This window comes from Pygocentrus nattereri, chromosome 11 (genome assembly GCF_015220715.1).
Source record: "Pygocentrus nattereri isolate fPygNat1 chromosome 11, fPygNat1.pri, whole genome shotgun sequence".
Lineage (NCBI taxonomy): Eukaryota > Metazoa > Chordata > Actinopteri > Characiformes > Serrasalmidae > Pygocentrus > Pygocentrus nattereri.
Window position 1 is genome coordinate 26,460,638 of NC_051221.1, and position 20,348 is coordinate 26,480,985.

Sequence of the window (20,348 nt, forward strand, 5' to 3'; positions counted from 1 at the left end):
TGTGCTGCCGCTTACTTCACATACCCTTACTGAATTCTCAGTGGTAAACAAATCTGGCTGGAAACCCTTCTGAACTGCTTTACTTGAGTTTGAGTGTCAGACCTCACCATTTCACTACAGAAAACGATGTCACGGCTGTTATTTTTGTCACAGAGCCTCTTGTGCTCCAGGTGTAAGGTCTGTCCTCAGAACGTGGGCTCCTTCTCGTCTTTGCTGACGTTTCTCCTGAAGTCGGACAGACATATTCTAGCTGTGAGGACTCAACAGACAAGAAATCTAACAGGAGCCCGACGTGCTTTTCACTATTCTAACGGTGCACGGAAAAGGTTGTGGACATTAGGCCTCGGGGCAGGTTTTCTGTTAGCTGTGGGGCTGAAAAACCACTACAGTCCTGAGCGCTGCGAGTGCGATTCGGAGGAAACAGAAGAGCCTCACAGTAGCTCAAAATATAGAGCTGCAATAGACATCAGTCGAGACTTGGTTCAGCGGATAAAGGTACAGGTATCAGGAAAAGCACTGTTCAGTGTGACACTTTCATAGATTGTTGCATGGCGTTAAAATAAACTACCATGCATTAATGTGAGTCTGCCAAACTACATTCTGCCTAAGCCCTGCTGTTTAATCACAGGATGAGGTTGGAGCTCCTGGTGTGGTCATCGGGGTGTCTGTAGATGGCACCCAAGTCTGGTGTGAAGGTATAGGTTTTATAACAGTTTCTGTAAAGATGCTAAAATTCATCAGATTGACAAGACTATTTTTTATAACCATTTAATGCTGATGTCTTTCTTTAGGACTAGGTTATGCCGATTTGGAGAACAGAGTGGCGTGTGGTCCAGACACTGTAATGAGAATAGCCAGCATCAGTAAGCCTCTGACTGCAGCAGCTGTTGCTCGAGTGTGGGAGGAGGACAAGCTGGATCTAGACATGCCTGTCCAGAAATATGTACCAGAGTTTCCAGAAAAACAGTTTGAGGGGGAGGATGTAAGAATACAGATTCCAGTTTTGGAAAAATATGTTCCTCGTAACACTTGAGTTGAAGTGTTCAGCAGTTGCTTTTTCTAAAATACCATTTTTGCTACCACTTTTATTTTAAGAATAGGTATAAGTACAGTCTATTGACTAGGTGGCATGTTTTGTTGTATCCCTAAACCAGGTCACCATAACACCCCGAATGCTGTTGTCCCACTTGAGTGGCATCCGTCACTATGAAAAAGACCCTAAAAAGGTAAGAGAACAAAAGGAGAAAGCAAAGCGCCTTTTGAAGCCTCCAGAGAAGAAAGTTGAGAGCACTGCTGAGAACAAAGACAAACCCAAACTGAAGGAGAACAATACTAAGAGCAAGGATCCCAAACCAGGCAATAAGAAGAAAGAGTTTGAGCATGAAGAGTACTACCTCAAAGACAACTTTGAGAATGTGATACAGGCTCTGGACCTATTCAAGAACGATCCACTTATTTTCAAACCTGGTAAGATTTTTAATTATTTATGTGGTTTCTGCACATTATTATTCATGAACCCCTAAAGGTAATGCATTTCATTTAGTAGTATGACACATGGATCACAAGCATTCATAGTAGCAGTCAGTCCCAGATGTTCTTATTGAGTGTTTTCTAAGTTATACTTTATTTACCCCACAAACGGGGAAATTCCACCTCTGCATTTAACCCATCTGTGAAGTGAAACACCACATACACGCTAATGAATAGACACACACACACACACACACAAGGTGGCAGTGAGCACACTGGGCAGCCCTATCCTCGGCGCCTGGGGAGCAATTGGGGGGTTAGGTGTCTTGCTCAAGGACACTTCAGTCATGTGCTGTCGGCCCTGGGGATTGAACCGGCAACCATCTGGTCATAGGGTTGGTTCCCTAACCTCCAGCCCAGAGAAGCAACTAAACAACGTGCTGTGCGTTGGCCGGGAATCCAACCCGGGCCTTCCGCATGGCAGATGAGAATTCTGTCACTGAACCACCAGTGCTTAGTTGGTGTATATGTAGTAGGGCAAAGTTTATTTCAGAATGATCATAAAATGCTGTCTCAGGCAGAGGCAACCTTTTAGTAACCATGTAACAACTTTCTGTGATGTAGCTTTCAGAGGCATTAAAAACCTCAGATTCCCATCACCAACACTGAGCAGTTCTGACTCTTTTTCTACAGTGGAGTATTTCACATCAGACCACTCTGAAAGACTGTGTACATCCTAACGATTGAACTGTGAAAAATCGATGGAACTCCTCATTAAGCAGTTTGATGAGCCATAGGCAATTGCACTGTGTATGCTCTTACAGTATACTGAAATGTCCCGTTAACTCCAGTTGATTATCACAGATCTCTCAAAATACATGCATAATATTCACATTTTCCCTTTTTCACAGAATTAGGGAGAACATCATCCTCACTTTAGTGCATAACTTTTATTTTTAGCTGTCATTTTGTCAGAGTTGTTTGAAATGCACAGACCTTGAAGTGAGAAATTTCAGTTTGCTGTTAGCCTGAAGCTTTTTTCTTTCATGTCCTGCAAGAACACAAAAAGAACTTCTAATGTCATTCTTGCAAATGAAAAAAAACAATCAAATTCAAGTAGGAATTTAGCTTGTGCAAGTATGCAGTAGCATATGACTGTGCTGTTGGCTGTCTGTAGGCACTACGTTCCTGTACTCCACACATGCTTTCACACTGTTGAGTGCTGTACTGGAGAGAGCAGCAGGCCAACGCTTTCTGGACCTCATGCAGAAGCTTTTCCGTGAACTCGGCATGCTCAACACAGTGCCGGACGAAAACGACCCCATTATATACAACCGCTCCAGGTAATCATCGCCTCCTAGGGTGAGAGGAAGATATTGTTACTCGTGGTATTTTGTTTCCTTTCAAAGTGAATCACAACATTTAGATTTAATGTTCAACTGTCGTGGAACTTAAGTGCACATAAACACAGAGAACATGCTGCTGAACATTTTAATGAACATTTGCTGAAAGAAAAAAAGTTTGCAAAATGTGGCCTGTGTAAAAGTTATGACACATTTAATATTCTGTTTTATTCTTTCTAGTATATTAAATTCAAATATACAAATTATGGTAATGTACCTTTGTCCATAGAGAACAGGTTAACATTTTCATATAGAAGGTCCAACAAAATGTAATATGGTGTAATGTAAGCCTACAGATTAAGCGGTTGAGGGTTTTGTCTAACTGGAATCTTGTTTCTTCCCTATTAAGTCACTAGGGCAGTATACAGCTAGTGCAGTCCTATTGTACTTACATGTGCTTGCCTTCCTCCTCCAGGTCTTATTGTTTCAATAAAAAGGGGCGTATAGTGAACTGTCCCTATGTGGACAACTCCTACAAGTGGGCTGGAGGTGGCTTTCTGTCCACGGCAGGCGATCTGTTGCTGTTTGGGAATGCAATGCTCTACAGCTATCAGATAGCAGACCTGAAGGACACAAGCGGCCTCCTCCCAGGCTTCCTTAAACCTCACACAGCCAAAGCCATGTGGGCTCCTGTGGATAAAACTGAAGCTTCGTGGGATAAGGATGGATTGTATGCGCAGGGGTGGCTGGTTGTGGAGAAGCAGCAGAAGTATGGGCAGTGTCGCTTGCGCAGACATTATGTCTCACACACTGGAGGCGCAGTGGGAGCGAGTAGTGTGTTGCTGGTTTTACCCAGCGAGACTGTACAGATTCCTGGAGTTGCTCTTCCACAGGGAGTTGTGGTGGCGATCATCACTAACATGCAGTCAGTAGGACTCAATGCAACTGCTCTGAAGATTGCCTATGAGTTTGAGAAGGCCAGGGACATATAAAGCGAAATTAGTGCAGGTTAATATCTAGTGTGGGATGTACAAATTCGGTTGAGTGTCTTCATCTGATACCTTTAAAGGATTTGTGCATCTCCTATCAGAATGCTGCCCTGTGTACTTTGTTTACAGTGCTAAGCTGTGAATGCCACTAAGAGTCAATCACACATTTTTAATTGCACTTTAGTGCCATTTATTTGTATTTTGTCTTATTGATTGAAATAAATTTTGTATGTCATTTCATTAGTAATTATTAACGTTTTTCCTTACTCTTTTTTTGGAAGATTATTGTTTTTTATCTGTTAAATATAAATTAGTTTTGATCCTATACATTCCCCTTAAAATAAATTAATCCTATCGATCCTTCTCATAAAGAAACTCACAAATACACTATATTGCCAAAAGTATTCACTCACTCATCCAAATCACTGAATTCAGGTGTTCCAGCTATGGCCAAAGGTGTATAAAACCATGGTATCGTGATAGGGTGCCACCTGTGCAATAAGTCAAGTGAAATTTCCTCACTACTAAATATTCCACTGTCAACTCTCAGTGGTATTATAACAAAGTGGAAGTGATTGGGAACAACAGCAACTCAGCCAAGTGGTAGGCCACGTAAAATGACAGAGCAGGGTCAGCGGATGCTGAGGCACATAGTGCACAGAGGTCACCAAGAACTGCAAACTTCATGTGGACTTCAGATTAGCTCAAGAACAGTGTGGAAAGCTTCATGGAATGGGTTTCCATGGCCGAGCAGCTGCATCCAAGCCTTACATCACCAAGCACAATGCAAAGTGTCGAATGTAGTGGTGTAAAACACCGCCACTGGACGGTGTCCCCTTCCTGTTCCAATATGACTGCGCTCCAGTGCACAAAGCATGGCCCATAAAGACATGGATGAGTATGCTGTTTTTTTTTTTTTGTTTTTTTTTTTTTTGGAAGAACTCAACCCACTAGAATACCTTTGGGATGAGTTAGGGTGGAGACTGCGAGCCAGGCCTTCTCATCCAACATCAGTGTCTGACCTCACACATGCGCTTCTGGAAGAATGGTCAGAAATTCCCATGAACACAGTCCTATTCCCCTTGTGGAAAGCCCTCCCAGAAGAGCTGAAACTGTTGTAGCTGCAAAGGGTGGGCCAACATCATATTAAACCCTGTGGATTAAGAATGGGATGTCACTTAATCTCATATGTGTGTGAAGCCAGACAAGCGAATACTTTTGGAAATATAATGCATCATTGCTTTGTCTAAAGAAGAGGCAGCCTTTATGTGTCTAAAGTGAGGTGTGTAGATATTTCCACTAGATGGAGACTTTTCTCCAGTTGCTTTCCTCCTCTTCCAAAGAAGATATTACATTTTGTCTCAAATGTAAGTGTGTAATGACTTTTTTAGAGCAATATATCATAATTTAAAATGGTCTCTTCTAAAAGCCTAGATGTCTGGGTGCATTCCATCAGACTGAAGTGAATGATGAGCACCCGCTTATGCTATTCATGGATCTACACTTAAATGACTGGGTTGATACCACTAATGAAAATGCTTCCATTTTGCAGTCTTTTCTAATTTAATAGAACTGTTTTCAATGCAAAGTTTATTGTCAGCATAACAATTTGATTAAAAATAGTATCTTTGAAATTCTAAAATGAATTTAAGAATATCTTAATATTTGATATGCCCTTCTTTTGCTTTAAGAACAGCATGGACTCCACAAATTTGTGCAAAAGCCTCTGATGAGCAGATTAAATCTTCCTGAGAGTCTTCGTGTGTTTCAATGGAGGAAATAAGACAAAAAGGCCTTTTTGTTTAAAGGCCTTAACATGGTCAGTGTCACAAATTTCCTTAAATTTGAATAATGAGCAAGAAACAGTACTGAATCTTTTCTATATTTTCTTTTTCTTGTCATAACTTTTTACATTTTTCACAATTCTAAAATATTTTGTTGTTTGTTTAAAAAAAACAGTTCTCAGACTTTTGCATATACACTGTATGAACAGAAGTATTGGGACATTACACCCACAGGAGCTTTTATGACATCCCATTCTAAATCCAAAGGCATTAATATGGAGTTGGTCCCCCTTTGCAGCTGAAACAGCTTCCACTCTTCTGGGAAGGTTTTGGACCATGTTGGACGAGAGGGCCTGACTCATAATGTCTGTTCTAGTACTTTCCAAAGGTGTTTGATGGTGTTGAGGTCAGGACTCTGTGTGGGCTTGTCAGGTTCTTCCACAAATCAAATCAAATTTATTTGTATAGCGCTTTTTACAACGGATGTTGTCACAAAGCAGCTTTACAGAATTTCGGAAAAGACAAAGTTTCAACAGGACTGTAAGAATGTACAGAAACCCCCTGGTGGGCAAGCGAGGGCCAACAGTGGCAAGGAAAAACCCCCTCAGAACTGAGGAAGAAACCTTGGGAGGAACCAGGCTCACCAGGGGGGACCCATCCTCCTCTGGTCAAACTACCTACAAGTGATAATATTACTAATATTAATAGCAGTAATATTGGTATTAGGAATAACTAGGAGTCTATGAGAACATCAGCGTAGGGTGGGCAGCTCATCCAAGGCAGGTGGTGGCAGCTGGGGCATGGGCAGCTGGTCTGAAGTGGGTAGCAGGAGGGCTCAGCAGTCAGTCGTCCTTCAGTGTCCAGCCGGACATATGGCTGATTGTATACTCGGAAAGAAAGCAGGGAGATGGAATTAGTTTTATTCTATCTGTTTGTACATAAACAGGGAATGTAAACATTTACAGCGTGTGGCTAACGACTCCGGCAGATCTGACTATGACAGCTTAGCTAAAAGGAGAGAACTAGAAGGACACACAGACACGGCAGCACTCTGAAACAGTTTGGCATCCCTCCGCTCCACCGTCCACAAACTTGAGTGACCGCGTGTGAGCAGCGGGACGACAGCACCAGCGTCTCAGTTTATGTCCATGGACCCCTGGATCTGCTGCCTTTATCTAAGGGGGAACATTAGCTACCAAAAGCTAAACTGAAAAAGTGAGTTTTCAGCCTAGTCTTAAAGATTGAGACTGTGTCTGAGTCCCGAACAGTTTCTGGAAGATCATTCCAGAGTTTGGGGGCTTTATAAGAAAAAGCTCCTCCCCCAGCTGAAACCTTCTGAATTCTGGGGACTATTAATAAGCCAGCACTCTGTGATCTGAGTGGTCGTGATGAGAAATAAGGTCTTGCAGGTATTCAGGAGCAAGACCATGTAGGGCTTTATAAGTCAATAAAAGGATTTTATAATCAATACAGAATTTAATAGGTAGCCAATGAAGTGATGATAGCACTGGACTAATATGCTCAAATTTTCTAGTTTTAGTGAGGACCCTGGCTGCGGCGTTTTGGACTAGTTGGAGTTTGTTTAAACTCCTGCTCGTGCATCCTGACAGTAGTGCGTTACAGTAGTGTAGCATAGAAGTAATAAAGGCATGTACTAGTGTTTCCGCATCACGCAGGGATAGGGCATTTCTGATCTTGGCGATGGTGCGCAGATGTAGAAAGGCTGTCCTAGTGATGCTGCCTATGTGTTGATCGAATGATAAATCTGAATCTATTATAACGCCAAGATTTTTTGTTGCTGATCCAGGTGTGGCTGGAAAGTTGGCGAGATTTAAGATTAAATCTGGTAATTTACTCCTTGCTAATTTTGGACCCAACAAAATCACCCAGACATGCTTGTATGGACTTTGCTTTGTGCACTTGGGCACAGTTATGCTGGAGCAGAAAAGGCCTTCCCTAAACTGTTCCCACAAAAATGGAAGCATAGAATTGTCCCTGTAGCATTATCCCTCCTCCACGGCAGGTAATGTTCAACCCCAGACTCGTCCATTAGGCTGCCCGATAGAGAAGCATGATTCTTGGCTGAACAGAATACTTTTCCAGTGCTCCAGTCTGGTGGCAGTATGCTTCACACCACCCACACCACCCTCACCCCCCTCCCCCACCTCTGTTTGGCATTGTGTATTTTAATCTTAGTCTTATGTGCAGTTGCTCAGCCATGGAAACCCATTTCGTGAAGCTCAAATGCAGTTCTTTTGCTGATGTAGCTTCCAGAGGCAATTTGGAATACATTAGTGAGTGATTCTACAGAGGACATGTGTGTGTATACATGAGCAGTATATATATATATATATATATATATATATATATATATATATATATATATATATACTGCTCAAAAAAATAAAGGGAACACTCAAATAACCCATCCTAGATCTGAATGAATGAAATATTCTCATTGAATACTTTGTTCTGTACAAAGTTGAATGTGCTGACAACAAAATCACACAAAAATCATCAATGGAAATCAAATTTATTAACCAATGGAGGCCTGGATTTGGAGTCACACACAAAATTAAAGTGGAAAAACACACTACAGGCTGAACTTTGATGTAATGTCCTTAAAACAAGTCAAAATGAGGCTCAGTATTGTGTGTGGCCTCCACATGCCTGGATGACCTCCCTACAATGCCTGGGCATGCTCCTGATGAGGTGGCGGATGGTCTCCTGAGGGATCTCCTCCCAGACCTGGACTAAAGTATCCGCCAACTCCTGGACTGTGGTACAACGTGGCATTGGTGGATGGAGCGAGACATGATGTCCCAGATGTGCTCAATCGGATTCAGGTCTGGGGAACGGGCGGGCCAGTCCATAGCTTCAATGCCTTCAGCTTGCAGAAACTGCTGACACACTCCAGCCACATGAGGTCTAGCATTGTCCTGCATTAGGAGGAGCCCAGGCCAACCGCACCAGCATATGGTCTCACAAGGGGTCTGAGGATCTCATCTCAGTACCTAATGGCAGTCAGGCTACCTCTTGCGTGCACATGGAGGGCTGTGCGGCCCTCCAAAGAAATGCCACCCCACACCATTACTGACCCGCTGCCAAACCGGTCATGCTGAAGGATGTTGCAGGCAGCAGATCGCTCTCCACGGCGTCTCCAGACTCTGTCACGTCTGTCACATGTGCTCAGTGTGAACCTGCTTTCATCTGTGAAGAGCACAGGGCGCCAGTGGCACAACCCCCATCTGTGGACGTCGGGCCCTCATACCATCCTCATGGAGTCGGTTTCTAACCGTTTGTGCAGACACATGCACATTTTTGGCCTGCTGGAGGTCATTTTGCAGGGCTCTGGCAGTGCTCCTCCTGTTCCTCCTTGCACAAAGGTGGAGGTAGCGGTCCTGCTGCTGGGTTGTTGCCCTCCTACGGCCTCCTCCACATCTCCTGGTGTACTGGCTTGTCTCCTGGTAGCGCCTCCAGCCTCTGGACACTACGCTGACAGAAACAGCAAACCTTGCCACAGCTCACATTGATGTGCTATCCTGGATGAGCTGCACTACCTGAGCCACTTGTGTGGGTTGTAGAGTCCGTCTTATGCTACCACGAGTTTGAAAGCACCACCAACATTCAAAAGTGACCAAAACCTCAGCCAGAAAGCAGAAAGGTACTGAGAAGTGGTCTGTGGTCCCCACCTGCAGAACCACTCCTTTATTGAGTGTGTCTTGCTAATTGCCAATAATTTCCACCTGTTGTCTATTCCATTTGCACAACAGCATGTGAAATTGATTGTCAATCAGTGTTGCTTCCTAAGTGGGGTTATATTGTGTTGTTTAAGTGTTCCCTTTATTTTTTTGAGCAGTTTATATATATATATATATATATATATATATATATATATATATATATATATATATATATATATACACACACACACACACACACCCACACACACACACTGGGTGCCACTCCTGTCAGCTAAGAACAGGAAACAGAGACTATAATTCACACGGGCTCACAGAAATTGGACAATAGAATATTGGAAAAATGTGCCTGGTCTGACGAGTCTCGATTTCAGCTGCGACATTCACATGGTGGGGTTAGATTTTGTATATATATATATATATATGTTTAAGGAACACAAGAATCATATGAACACATGATGCTGTTCACAACCTGTTTAGCTAGAAAATATCACAGAACGGTGCAAAAAAAAATGACATGAATTGGAGTTAAGAAGTTCAGTCGATATATTGCGTTCTTTGATACATGTCGTCAAAAGCCATGTGTTGGCAGCATTCCCAGGAGTTTCGTGCTTAGTACATCAACAGTGACCAAAGAAAAGCTGACCAGTTAACAGTCATCATCATCTTTGTCATATTGTACAGATTGATTTGTGTTTGTGAGCTACAGATTTCAATGAACAATTGTGGGACCCAGAATCCTAAGGCTTATTGGTGGTAGGTATATGTTTACTAGCATTGCCTTAGGACTGGGAGTAAGCAGCCTTTTACAGAGCTGACACAAGTGGGGCAATGAACACACGTTGTGTGGATTAATACTGTTAGACTTTATTTTCTTCGTATGATAAAACAACAGAAACATTCATAACATCAAAGCATTGTTTTCACAGGGTTTCATAAGTGGTTTAATATCTTAAGATCTGTTTTATATGTTGAAGGTTTTGGGGATCTGAAAATAACCATTGGCATGTGCACATGAAGCAGAGTATAGACATGCTGTTTTTACTGTTTGATGATTAACAAAGTTAGTATAAAAATTTTGAATATTTGTGCACATAATCTTAGAATCCCAGCATTAAAGGGGAATTCCACAGATTTTTTTCAAATTTATGCACAGTTAAGTTGTACATGTACACAAAATTATTCAAAGTAGCTTGTTGTGAAATGCTCTTTTCTAGAAAAAAATATTATTTTTAACCACTGGGCTGATAGGAACCAGATATCCAAAACATTTAATGCCTCTAAAAGCTACAACACTGGACACCCAAGACGTTTCTTAATGATAATTTTGAGGCCAGCTTTTGGCCTAAATTTCTTTTTTTTAAAACCATTGAGAAGTACATGCAAGGCGTTGTAAGGCCAAATAGTCTCTAAATTAAACTTGCTTTGGGATTTATCCCATCATTATCACTATTATTTACATAAACCAGAAAACATATGTAGGGTCACTGATGGTTTTGGATAGTAAATAAAGTATTGTATCTGCGTTGTAGACATGGCCACTCCTGTTTCTTATCAGTACCAATGTAAAGAAGTAGATACTTTTCACCACAGTGCACTACCTCACATCTCAAACGACTGAGCTACTTGGAAAACAATGTGGAATTCCTCTGTAAGTGCAGTGTTGGGTAAGTCCTCTTAAATATAACAGTCACTGTTCTTCTGCATCACTGATACTCTTCTGCATCACTGCTTTTCCTTTGAATATATGTTGGCAGTAGGTCACAACTGCCAAAGACAGTAGCTTTATTTGAAATGTATTACAATAGGATTTTAAAAATAAAATATAACCCTGGTCATGAGCGTCTTCCATCAAATATTTAACTTATGCATTTCAAATGTCTTTTGTTTTAAAGATAGTTGAAATATACCTATTGACATGCTTTAATTGAAATATTAAGAAAGACAGAAAGCAGAGAAAATTAAAAAGTAACTGTTAGTCATTGAGAAGTGTTCAATGCCTCCACCAGAGGGCGGTTTTCAGAAATTCACATCATCCACATAAGCGTGCAAGTAAGCAAGTATTTTTCTTAGTGTTGTTTTTTTTTTCTTCAAATAACGTTTAATGCTGGTCTTGGTAAATCACTGGCACCCCTTGACTTCACTTTCCAATACTCTTGACCATTTTGAGGCTGCTTTCTCTCATTTTGGCCTGCTTTCCTTTTCATTCTGAAAAAAGAGCAGAAAACGTATGTGAGCTCTGAATTAAATACTTAAACTACACGCTTGTTATTCAGTTATTGATCTTATGACTTCTTTTTCAGTAAGTATTATAAACTGTTCAGTAACTACATTTAAATTAATATGTTATGTAGTCATAAGAGTGAGGAACTGAGGTGTGGGGCCCACACAGGACCTTGCAGTTTAGCCCTTTAAGATCCCAGGCTTGTTACAGCCTAAGGCTTATTCATTATTAAGTACATGGCATTACCTTTTTAAGTACAATAATGGCAGAACAATTCTTCAGTTAGACAGATGTATGAAATGGAAGCCTGGATCTGACTCCTGGGCACTGAGCAATTCATTTAGGAAAAGTACTTTTGAGGGAGTTAAATCCTGAAATAATGTTAAGGCACAGGTCATATGTGAATGTGCTGTTCCACCTTTTCATTCATTAAATCCAAAATGCTTTTGTTTTCACTCACTTGCAGATGTAGTAGATGATAACAGCCAGCATCACCAGAATGAGGATGAGGATGATGATCACAGCAGCGATCATGCCCTTCTCCTCACTATTGTTTGAAACGATTAGCAGCTGGAACTGCTCACATCTGCTGCCTTTGTAGTTTTCTCCACACCTGTGAGGACAGGAGAGCTCATGGGTTCATACAGTGTGAGTGACCTTAACTGATCTTGCACATTGACAGAAACTTGCCTGAGATTAGACATGTGTAGTGTAACTTAAGCCCATACTTGAGTGAAAAGATTGTTACTCCATTGCAATAATGACACAAGTAGAAGAAAATGTATCCTCAAAACTGCTTAAGGGGGAGTTCCTTTTGCAGAGTCATCAGCACAGGAAGTGTGTTAGGCTCTTTTCTTCTCATGTTGGGTTTCTTTTTGGTCAAAAATAAAATGTTAAAGCCTGAAACTAAAAACTTTAAAGCCTGAAACTATAAAATGGCTATATTTGTGTTGCAGACCGTGTGATCACTGGTTCCTATCACCACTACTGCAAAGAAATCAGTAAGTTTCTCTATAGTTCACCATTTCACCTCACACCACTCTGACTGACTATTTGCATCTCAACTACAAAATTATGTAGACATTTTGAAAAGTCAATGGAATTCCCCTTAAGTACATCTAGCTATGTAAAGTGACCTAGTTACAATCCACCTGTAATTGAAATAGACATATGAAATAAATAACACTTATGGGTGTAGTCGTGTTTCCCTGTAAACATACATAGACTTACATAAACATACAATTAGCACAGGTATTAGAGATGCAGGATCATCTGTGTTTTTGCCCCAATGAGCTGCTGTACTTATTGCAGTTGAATAATAATCTGTATACACCTACACAAAGCAGAACCTTGACATGGACAATCAGGGGAAATTAGGTCTTATTTTAAGTTGTTCTAGACATGTCCAGTGTTTTCTATGGGGCAAGGCTGAGCTATTTGCTCTGAGCTTCTATTTGCAGTCACTCTATACTTATTACAGAAAAGCCTATTGCAATGCATTCAGACACTTACACACAGGTGGGTGTGGACACTGAGGGAATTTTAAAGCACTTTCCTCCGTTCATGCAGTAGGACACCTCTGACCCAGTGCAAGGGTCACCATGTTCTAAAAAAAGATGAAAACAAAAGAGCGGATTATCTGTCTGCCTGTCTCTCTTTCACTGTGCTGGATTTACATGAGTCAGAGAACATAATGCTGACATGTTTTATTTTCTGATAACAATAATCTTACATAGTTCTCTGAAAGCATGATGCAATACATGAGAATGTACCACAACAGTTGTTGACTAATCTTGTGTAACCGATATGTAGAAATACTCAAGCAAATGACAATAAAGCCAGTGAGATATTTCTGCTTTTTACCTGCCATCATGAGAACTGCTTAGAAAGGCCTCGTCACCAAAATGATTTTCCTTTCTGTTTTTTTATCCTTTGCTTCCACCTGATAACAAAGCACATGTTAAGTCATTATTCATCAATCCTGTATCCAGGAGATCCCCTCTACCATATGAGTTTGGCTCCTGTATACAGCCCTGGTCAAATGATGTTTTGTTGATGTGTGAAGATAAGTTAACACATCCTCTACAGAGAGCACATTACTGCACATTTTAAGGAACAGTTAAACATAAACATATATACTAATAATATATTAAATGAGGCCTGTGCAAAATGTATTATGTAGTTTTTTTCTCAGCAAATATTAAAATTTGCAGAAAGTACCACATATAAGTTTGTTCCTTGTACAGGTTGTACTACAAAAATCAACCAAGCATGTAATTTGAACAGGGGTGGTAAAAGAATACAGTTAGAAGAACGCAGGTTTGGTTCCCGAATTCCCTTCCATCGTCTAGCCATTGCATAGATTTGTTGAATGCCATCAACAGCACATCTGATTTAATCTGATGAAGGAATGATTAACTGATGAAGGTTTGGATGGTAAGTGTAAATACTGGACTTGTACTGTTTAGTTGTTTTTTTATATATTAGTGTTTATCTAAGCAAAATGCTTACTGCCCAGAAATGTTTTTGCACACACGTTTTGTGTGTGTGTATATATGAAGAATTAAATTGTAAAATGCTGTATATCCATTTGTAATAATTCTGGATATAAAGAGATTTGAAAGCAATAAACAACATATTTTGTCAAAAAAATCTTTAAAAAGTGATATTAATCATAGTATAGCATTGATCTCAACAGTGTATATCATGAAATATGTGCTTTAGCATTAAACCTGTCATGATGCATTATGTATCCATAGTGTTAATAAAACACAAACATGAAATAATTGTGTTGACATAGATTTTATTTAAATTATCATTATACTTAAATCATTGTTTTTGTTGATTGTAGCTGAATATAGTGTAATAATAGTGTAATAATAATAATAGTAATGAACTTACAACAATTGTAATTCTTTGTTAAAAAGAATGTTTCCCAAATCTGTCAAACCATAACATGTCTGTGTTTTATGGTGCAGTTTTACAGGAATTTTACTCTTTTTTAGCAGTAAAAAATTGTTTCAGATAGTGTAATAACCTAAGTGTTATGGATATAGTTGAGAAATTGAGAATGACCTACCAGAGCGGAGAAGTTCCTCGGTAAGTTGCCTCTGCTTGTCCAGGTGAGCTGCTCTGGCTTGTTGAGGTGACTTGTGAAAGGAAAGTCATTGTGGCTCTCAGAGTCACACAAGCATGCCAGAAATGTTGTGGTTGCTGTTTGTCCACATTGCAAATGGTACAATTAACTCACCAAGTACCACAGGTACAACAGGGTATGGAAAACTAATTGGGAGGGATCATTAGCTCATGAACTAACAACACTATTCTAAATGTTTTTTTTTCCAAATATATCTGTATATATATTTATATTTTCTGCCATTGATCAGATTGCCTGCCCGCAGTGAATCATGAACCTCTTCTCTGATTGTGTGAGGAAACATGTAATGTGTGGCGTGAATAAATGATGATCTGCTCTAACTGAGACTACTTCAGGTTCTGTACAGGCTGACAGCATCTGGTTACAGACTCAGCTATGTATGCTATGCTTAAAAGGAAGTTCACTGAACACCACAGGTATGTGTGGAACTATGGGAACTTTGTTAACTTTCAGTGTCCTGTTTATATTCTGTCTTCCAGGAAACACCAGGAACAGAACATGTGTGTTTGCTATGTGAAAACCGTTAGCAAGAGCTCTCCTCCATGGCCAAAACATATGAAGGGTTGGGGTGTTTTGTGTAAGTGTCTTAGCCAAGGACAATAATCTTAGCATTTCTGACTTTAATGTTGTCTCTGTTTTGTATTGTTTTGTGAGTCCACACCTAATTGAGTCCCACATTACAATTAGGACACACTAAAAAAGTAAAACTGCATTTAATTGTAATCATTTACAAACCCAATGCTAAAAAGCTGTACAAAAACAAAGCATTTTATGTTTTGCCTTATGAATTTACTGTTTTTGTATATAGACATCTATTCCTATTATTTGATGCCTGTAACACTTGCCAAAAAAAGTTTAGACAAGAGCAAGTTTACCCCTGTGTTACATCATTTTTCCTTTTAACAACACTTAAAAATAATTCTGGGATTGAAGACACAAACTAATCCAGTTTTGAAAGCAATTTTTGCCATTCTTCTGTTAGACAAGTCTTCAGCTGTGAAATGTACAGGTCCTTCATTGTTGTGTTTTGCAAATGTTTGAGACAGTTTTGGACTGCTGCCAGGCCAGCCTAGCACCCACTCTCTCTGATTACACAGCCATGCTGCTGGAACATGTGCAGAATGTCACTTGGCATTGTGATGCTGAAATAAACATAATCATCCCTGAAAAAAGAGGTTGTCTAAAAGGCAGAGTATGTTGCTCAAAATGTGTTCAGCTTTAATGATGCTTTCACAGATTTGCAAGTTACCCACTAATGCACCCCATACCATGATAGATGCAGGATTTTGAACTTTAGGCTGGTAACAGTCTGGATGGTGCTTTTCTTCTTTGACCTGGAGAACACAACTTCCATTATTTCCATAAACAATACACATTTACAAATTGCAACAGCTTACAGATGAGCTCAAGGTCTTAAACTGTTGGCAAGTCTGAACCAATCCTTATTCATAACAGACTAAGGGATGCTCCTTCTATACACAAGCTTGATTACAGTACCTGGTCTAGCTGTTTTTCAAACATTTCACTGTGTTCCTAGTCTTAAATTGCACCTGCCCTAACTTGGAATGTGTCACAAGCACTGATTTCAGAATGAGCATATATTCATGAAAAACACTGAAGCTGATCAGGTAACACATTATACTTCTTGTCTTTGTACTGTTTAAATACAGGTCAGAGTTTAATATATCACTGTTTTATGTATATATCTGCATTTCCCATACTGTCCCAACTTGCATGTCAGAATCCACACCTAGAATGAGCCCCTCAACACTACATGCATTTAATTGCGTTCATTTACAAACCTATTTACAAATTTTGCAAACTTGTTGCAAAATTTCCACATGTATTACATCAGCCCACTATTGTCTTACTGTTTACTAGCTCTGCGCAATGATCAGGTCATAGATGCAAAAAAAGCTAATTTCAGCCATATCAGCTCTCAAAAAATCATCTCTCTGAAGACGTACTACAATGATGCTATAGGTGTCTAGAAACCTCAACAATGAAAAATCTAATTCACCAGTGTTTAGTGTTTCCACACCCCCAAAGTTCAGTTTTAGACATTACTGGCATTTTTTATGTCTCATGATCCAAGTAATACCAAAGACATTTGTTAAGGTCAGGCTGTTGTTTTGAGAACACCCGATGCATCTTCATTTGGCTTAGATTTTTTCTCTTATGTTGTCTGTATTATTTTCTCATTATCAGCTTCTTGACAGCTACATATCCTTTCAGACTCATAATGTTGTCTTCTCACAATGGAAGGATGGCTCTATCTCTCTCTCTCTCTCTCTCTCTCTCTCTCTCTCTCTCTCTCTCTCTCTCTCTCTCTCTCTCTCTCTCTCTCTCTCTCTCTCTCTATCTATCTATCTATCTATCTATCTATCTATAGATCTGTATTCTATTCATGGAAAACTGATGTAGAATACATTTCTTTTTTCAGTGTGTCTTTTATTCTCCTTATGGTCTACTTCCATCCTGCCCCTCTTCATCTTCAGCACCCACTCCAATGTCAAACTGTTTTCTACCAGGAGAGATGCCATCCCAGTCATGACCAGTCCTGGTTTCTGTATTTAGGTGAAATTGCCCCCTGCTGCTGATGTGAGGTTCTGGTTATGGCTGTGGGTTTTGTCAGGGAGAGCTTGTCCTAGATGAGCATCAGAATAAGTAGGACGGGATATAAAATTAAATAAACCACCAGACTAATGACAGACAATTTTTAAGTGTTTGTTAGTATTTTAGTGAAGACCCAGAATCCACTTAACATGAAAGAAAAATGTACCATCTAACATGGGGGGCTGGAAATTATGTTATAGTCTATTTATATCTCCAACACACATGCTCTCCTACATACAGACACACACACACACACACAAACCATGACGACCCATTAGTCATTTGTGAATAGTTAGAGAGGCATTTCTGCATGCAGCCTAGCTCAATGTCACCCGTGGCAGGGAAGGAAGCGGAATCACAACGAGCCTCAAAAATCGTAGGCAAGCAGCATTTCACGTGATTGATTGACGCTTCCTTAAACCATCGAGTAGTAATGGTCGTTGAATGACAAACGCTTACGCCAATTGACATCGAGAGGAGGACGTCGTCACGTTTCCCCCCTTATTGGAAGCACCAGAGGAGGAGGAGGAGGAGGAGGTGGGGTGCAGAAATGACCGTGGATAGCCAGGTATCCTCTTTGCATTTGGGTCGACAGTGAGGTGGTCTGATAGATGGGCCCTGTGGAGGTTATCCCGAGGATACATCTCATCAGGCAGGCAGACGCGAACGCGCACGCGTAACCGAACTTGGCGTAGTAGAAGACGCTGAGGGGGCTGGACGCTCGCGCATGCAAGGACGCTTCGAGTGTTTCGAGCACGGTGAATCCACGGTGGATGCATGAGTGGCGATTTCAGCACCTGGACAGCTCCTGGCTGGGCGCATGGAGTCCCTGGCGTGGCAGTAGCGCTAGGGGAAGCCCCCCTCAGTGAGAGTGAGCCGTGTGGACAGTGCCAGTGCCCTCCTCCTGCCTCAGCCTCAGCCATGCTCCTCTCTGCCCGCGCGCTAGCCGACCCCTCGCGGCTCCTCCATGAACGATGACCGCCTCGCGGCACGAGCTTCTTCTTCGTCGTGCCCCTGTTAGCCACAAGAAGAAGAAGAAGCAGCAGCAGAACGGATGCTTGGCGCGCGCGGAGCAGCCCAGCCTAGCAGCCCTGAGCTCATCGGCTAGGGAGACATTATCATCATCATCATCATCATCATCCCCACCACCACCACCATCACCATCATCATCACGAGGGCGAGGAAGACACGATTGAACTTCCAACAATGTAAATCCCCCAGAAAAGAGGTAGGTTTGTGGATTCCCCCCCTTTTTCTCAACTAAGCATGCTGCCACTTCTTTTCAGATGCCTCCAGCTCCAGCTCGTGTGATAATTACTGCTCCTCCTCTCCCTCCCCTCTTATTTTACCAATTATTGCTTTAATCAGTGCACGTTTGTCATCCTGGCGTTTCAGCGATCGCATCGTCGATGCCTTTTTGTCCTACACTGAAAGCAAACCATGGCCTTTCCTGGCGACGTGTCCTATTTCGTGTTGTTTTTGGCTAATGCTTTTAATCAGAAGACGGACCTCAACCATTAGATCTTCTAAGCCCTCGTAAAATGATGGAAATGCATGGCATGCCTTCCATTTTCGAGGACAGTCTATGTGGGCTTGCATCTGGATTGGCTCAAAAAAAAACAACTTAGGAAATTCCTTGTCACCTCTGAGTCGCTGGTGAGAGTAGAGCTAAAGCCTTGGTGTAGAAGGGCTGTCGTTAGGAAAAGCAGTCAGAAAAGCAGCCTGTGAAACAGTTGCTGTATTTCTTAAAGAGTCACATTTCCTGCTCACACATATGTCCTTTTATTCTTTACTTTGGGACGATGAAGTGTGACGGTGATCAGCTGCTGAAGTTTCAGTTTGATGTAGAGGAGGGCCCATGCAGGACCACCAGTGCCCAAGCACAGAGCAGAAAGTGTCATTGTTAAAAGCCTTTCTTCTCTTTGTAGGTGTGGCAGTGTTATTCTGATGTTCGAAAACTTCATGACCAGAGAGCACCACTTACTAGAATGGACTCTGAAGTAAGTTGGAGCATCGGCGCCTCAAAAATGTGTTTCTGAAACTTTAAAGCTGTGATGAATGTGCTGTCACTTCTTGTGTTTCCAAAATGGTAAGAAGAAGAGAGAAAGGTTCTTAACTTTTAATGGACTTTAATGTAATGAAAATTTAAGTCATTCTGGACCAGTTGTCATAAAATGTTCACTCAGGGTGTGCAGCTGGTGTAAAGATTTCACACACACACACACACACACACACACACACACACACACACACACACACACACACACACACACACACACACACACACACACATTTATATACAAATATATATACATTAGACAAAATAGATTTTTTGTTGTTCAGATTTACTGCTATTTTACATTATCAACATCTAATATAAAATCTCTGAAGACATATAGGTGTTCTGTAGTGGTTTTGGAAAGTAAATAAAATGGCTAAATTTGCATTGTCAATCCCTGCTTCCTGTCATCACCATTAAAGAAATCCATCTTGTTAAATTTCTGCAAATAGCTGTTTCACTTCAGACCACTCTGAATGACATTACTAACATCACCGTGATGATACATGGTATAAGAGATATTAGGTTTTTTGTTATGGCAGCAATGAGATGTTGTGCTGAGGTGCTAGCATCAAACAGAATAGCTGTAAGTTTAGCATTATAGTGCTGAAGAAATCACTATATTACCCCTCTATATTATTTGTTGTCCTGCTTCTATTTTGGTGCCTTCTGCTTGAAGCACCATTTCAGGCTTTAGAGTTAAATGTAGAATGGTGTAGAGTGGAGACAGTGTCACTAATACATGATGAATGTTCTCTTCCGTTTCACACGTCTCATCTTTGTCATGCATCTTTAGAACAGTTTTTGAGATTTTGTCCAACGTGTGATACTGTTCTGTTTTCTCCCTACTTTTTTTGTCTTTATAAGATCAGTTCTCTCCCATCAGCCTACATTGTTACTGTGACTTCATGTTGCTGCTACATCACTCATTACTTCTATGAATACTCACCTGTAAGATGACCTGTGGTTTACATTCAGTTTAGGTCATGTCCAACCTAATTTGAT

General features: G+C 40.8%; 3 protein-coding genes across 5 annotated transcripts in view; 2 read left to right on the forward strand and 1 right to left on the reverse strand.

Annotated features, from left to right (window-relative positions):
• On the forward strand, positions 1-4,049 carry lactb (lactamase, beta). Of its 2 annotated transcripts, none has more exons than XM_017708314.2 (6): positions 1-501; positions 629-695; positions 792-982; positions 1,155-1,467; positions 2,648-2,813; positions 3,289-4,049. In XM_017708314.2, exons 1-6 carry the CDS (start codon positions 127-129, stop codon positions 3,803-3,805), a joined length of 1,629 nt encoding a protein of 542 aa, XP_017563803.1. In that variant the 5' UTR covers positions 1-126; the 3' UTR covers positions 3,806-4,049. The 2 variants fall into 2 exon arrangements, with proteins under 2 accessions (XP_017563803.1, XP_017563804.1); XM_017708315.2 differs by having other exon boundaries at positions 1-495.
• A 6,085-nt stretch (positions 4,050-10,134) lies between these two features.
• Positions 10,135-16,949, reverse strand: LOC108433626 (pro-neuregulin-4, membrane-bound isoform). Of its 2 annotated transcripts, XM_017708313.2 has the most exons (5): positions 14,591-16,949; positions 13,375-13,453; positions 13,024-13,117; positions 11,972-12,124; positions 10,135-11,495 (listed from the first exon to the last, which is right to left on the reverse strand). In XM_017708313.2, the coding sequence occupies exons 2-5, from the start codon at positions 13,382-13,384 to the stop codon at positions 11,378-11,380; spliced, it is 375 nt and encodes a 124-aa protein (XP_017563802.1). In that variant the 5' UTR covers positions 13,385-13,453; positions 14,591-16,949; the 3' UTR covers positions 10,135-11,377. The 2 variants fall into 2 exon arrangements, with proteins under 2 accessions (XP_017563802.1, XP_037398885.1); XM_037542988.1 differs by lacking the exon at positions 14,591-16,949 and having other exon boundaries at positions 13,375-13,647.
• A 1,425-nt stretch (positions 16,950-18,374) lies between these two features.
• The window catches only part of tmem266 (transmembrane protein 266), a 63,937-nt gene continuing 61,963 nt past the window's right edge, over positions 18,375-20,348 (forward strand). Inside the window, exons 1-2 of the mRNA XM_017708312.2 lie at positions 18,375-18,512; positions 19,213-19,284. The gene's annotated coding sequence lies outside the window, so the exon portion shown is untranslated. The remainder of the gene's footprint in view (positions 18,513-19,212; positions 19,285-20,348) is intronic.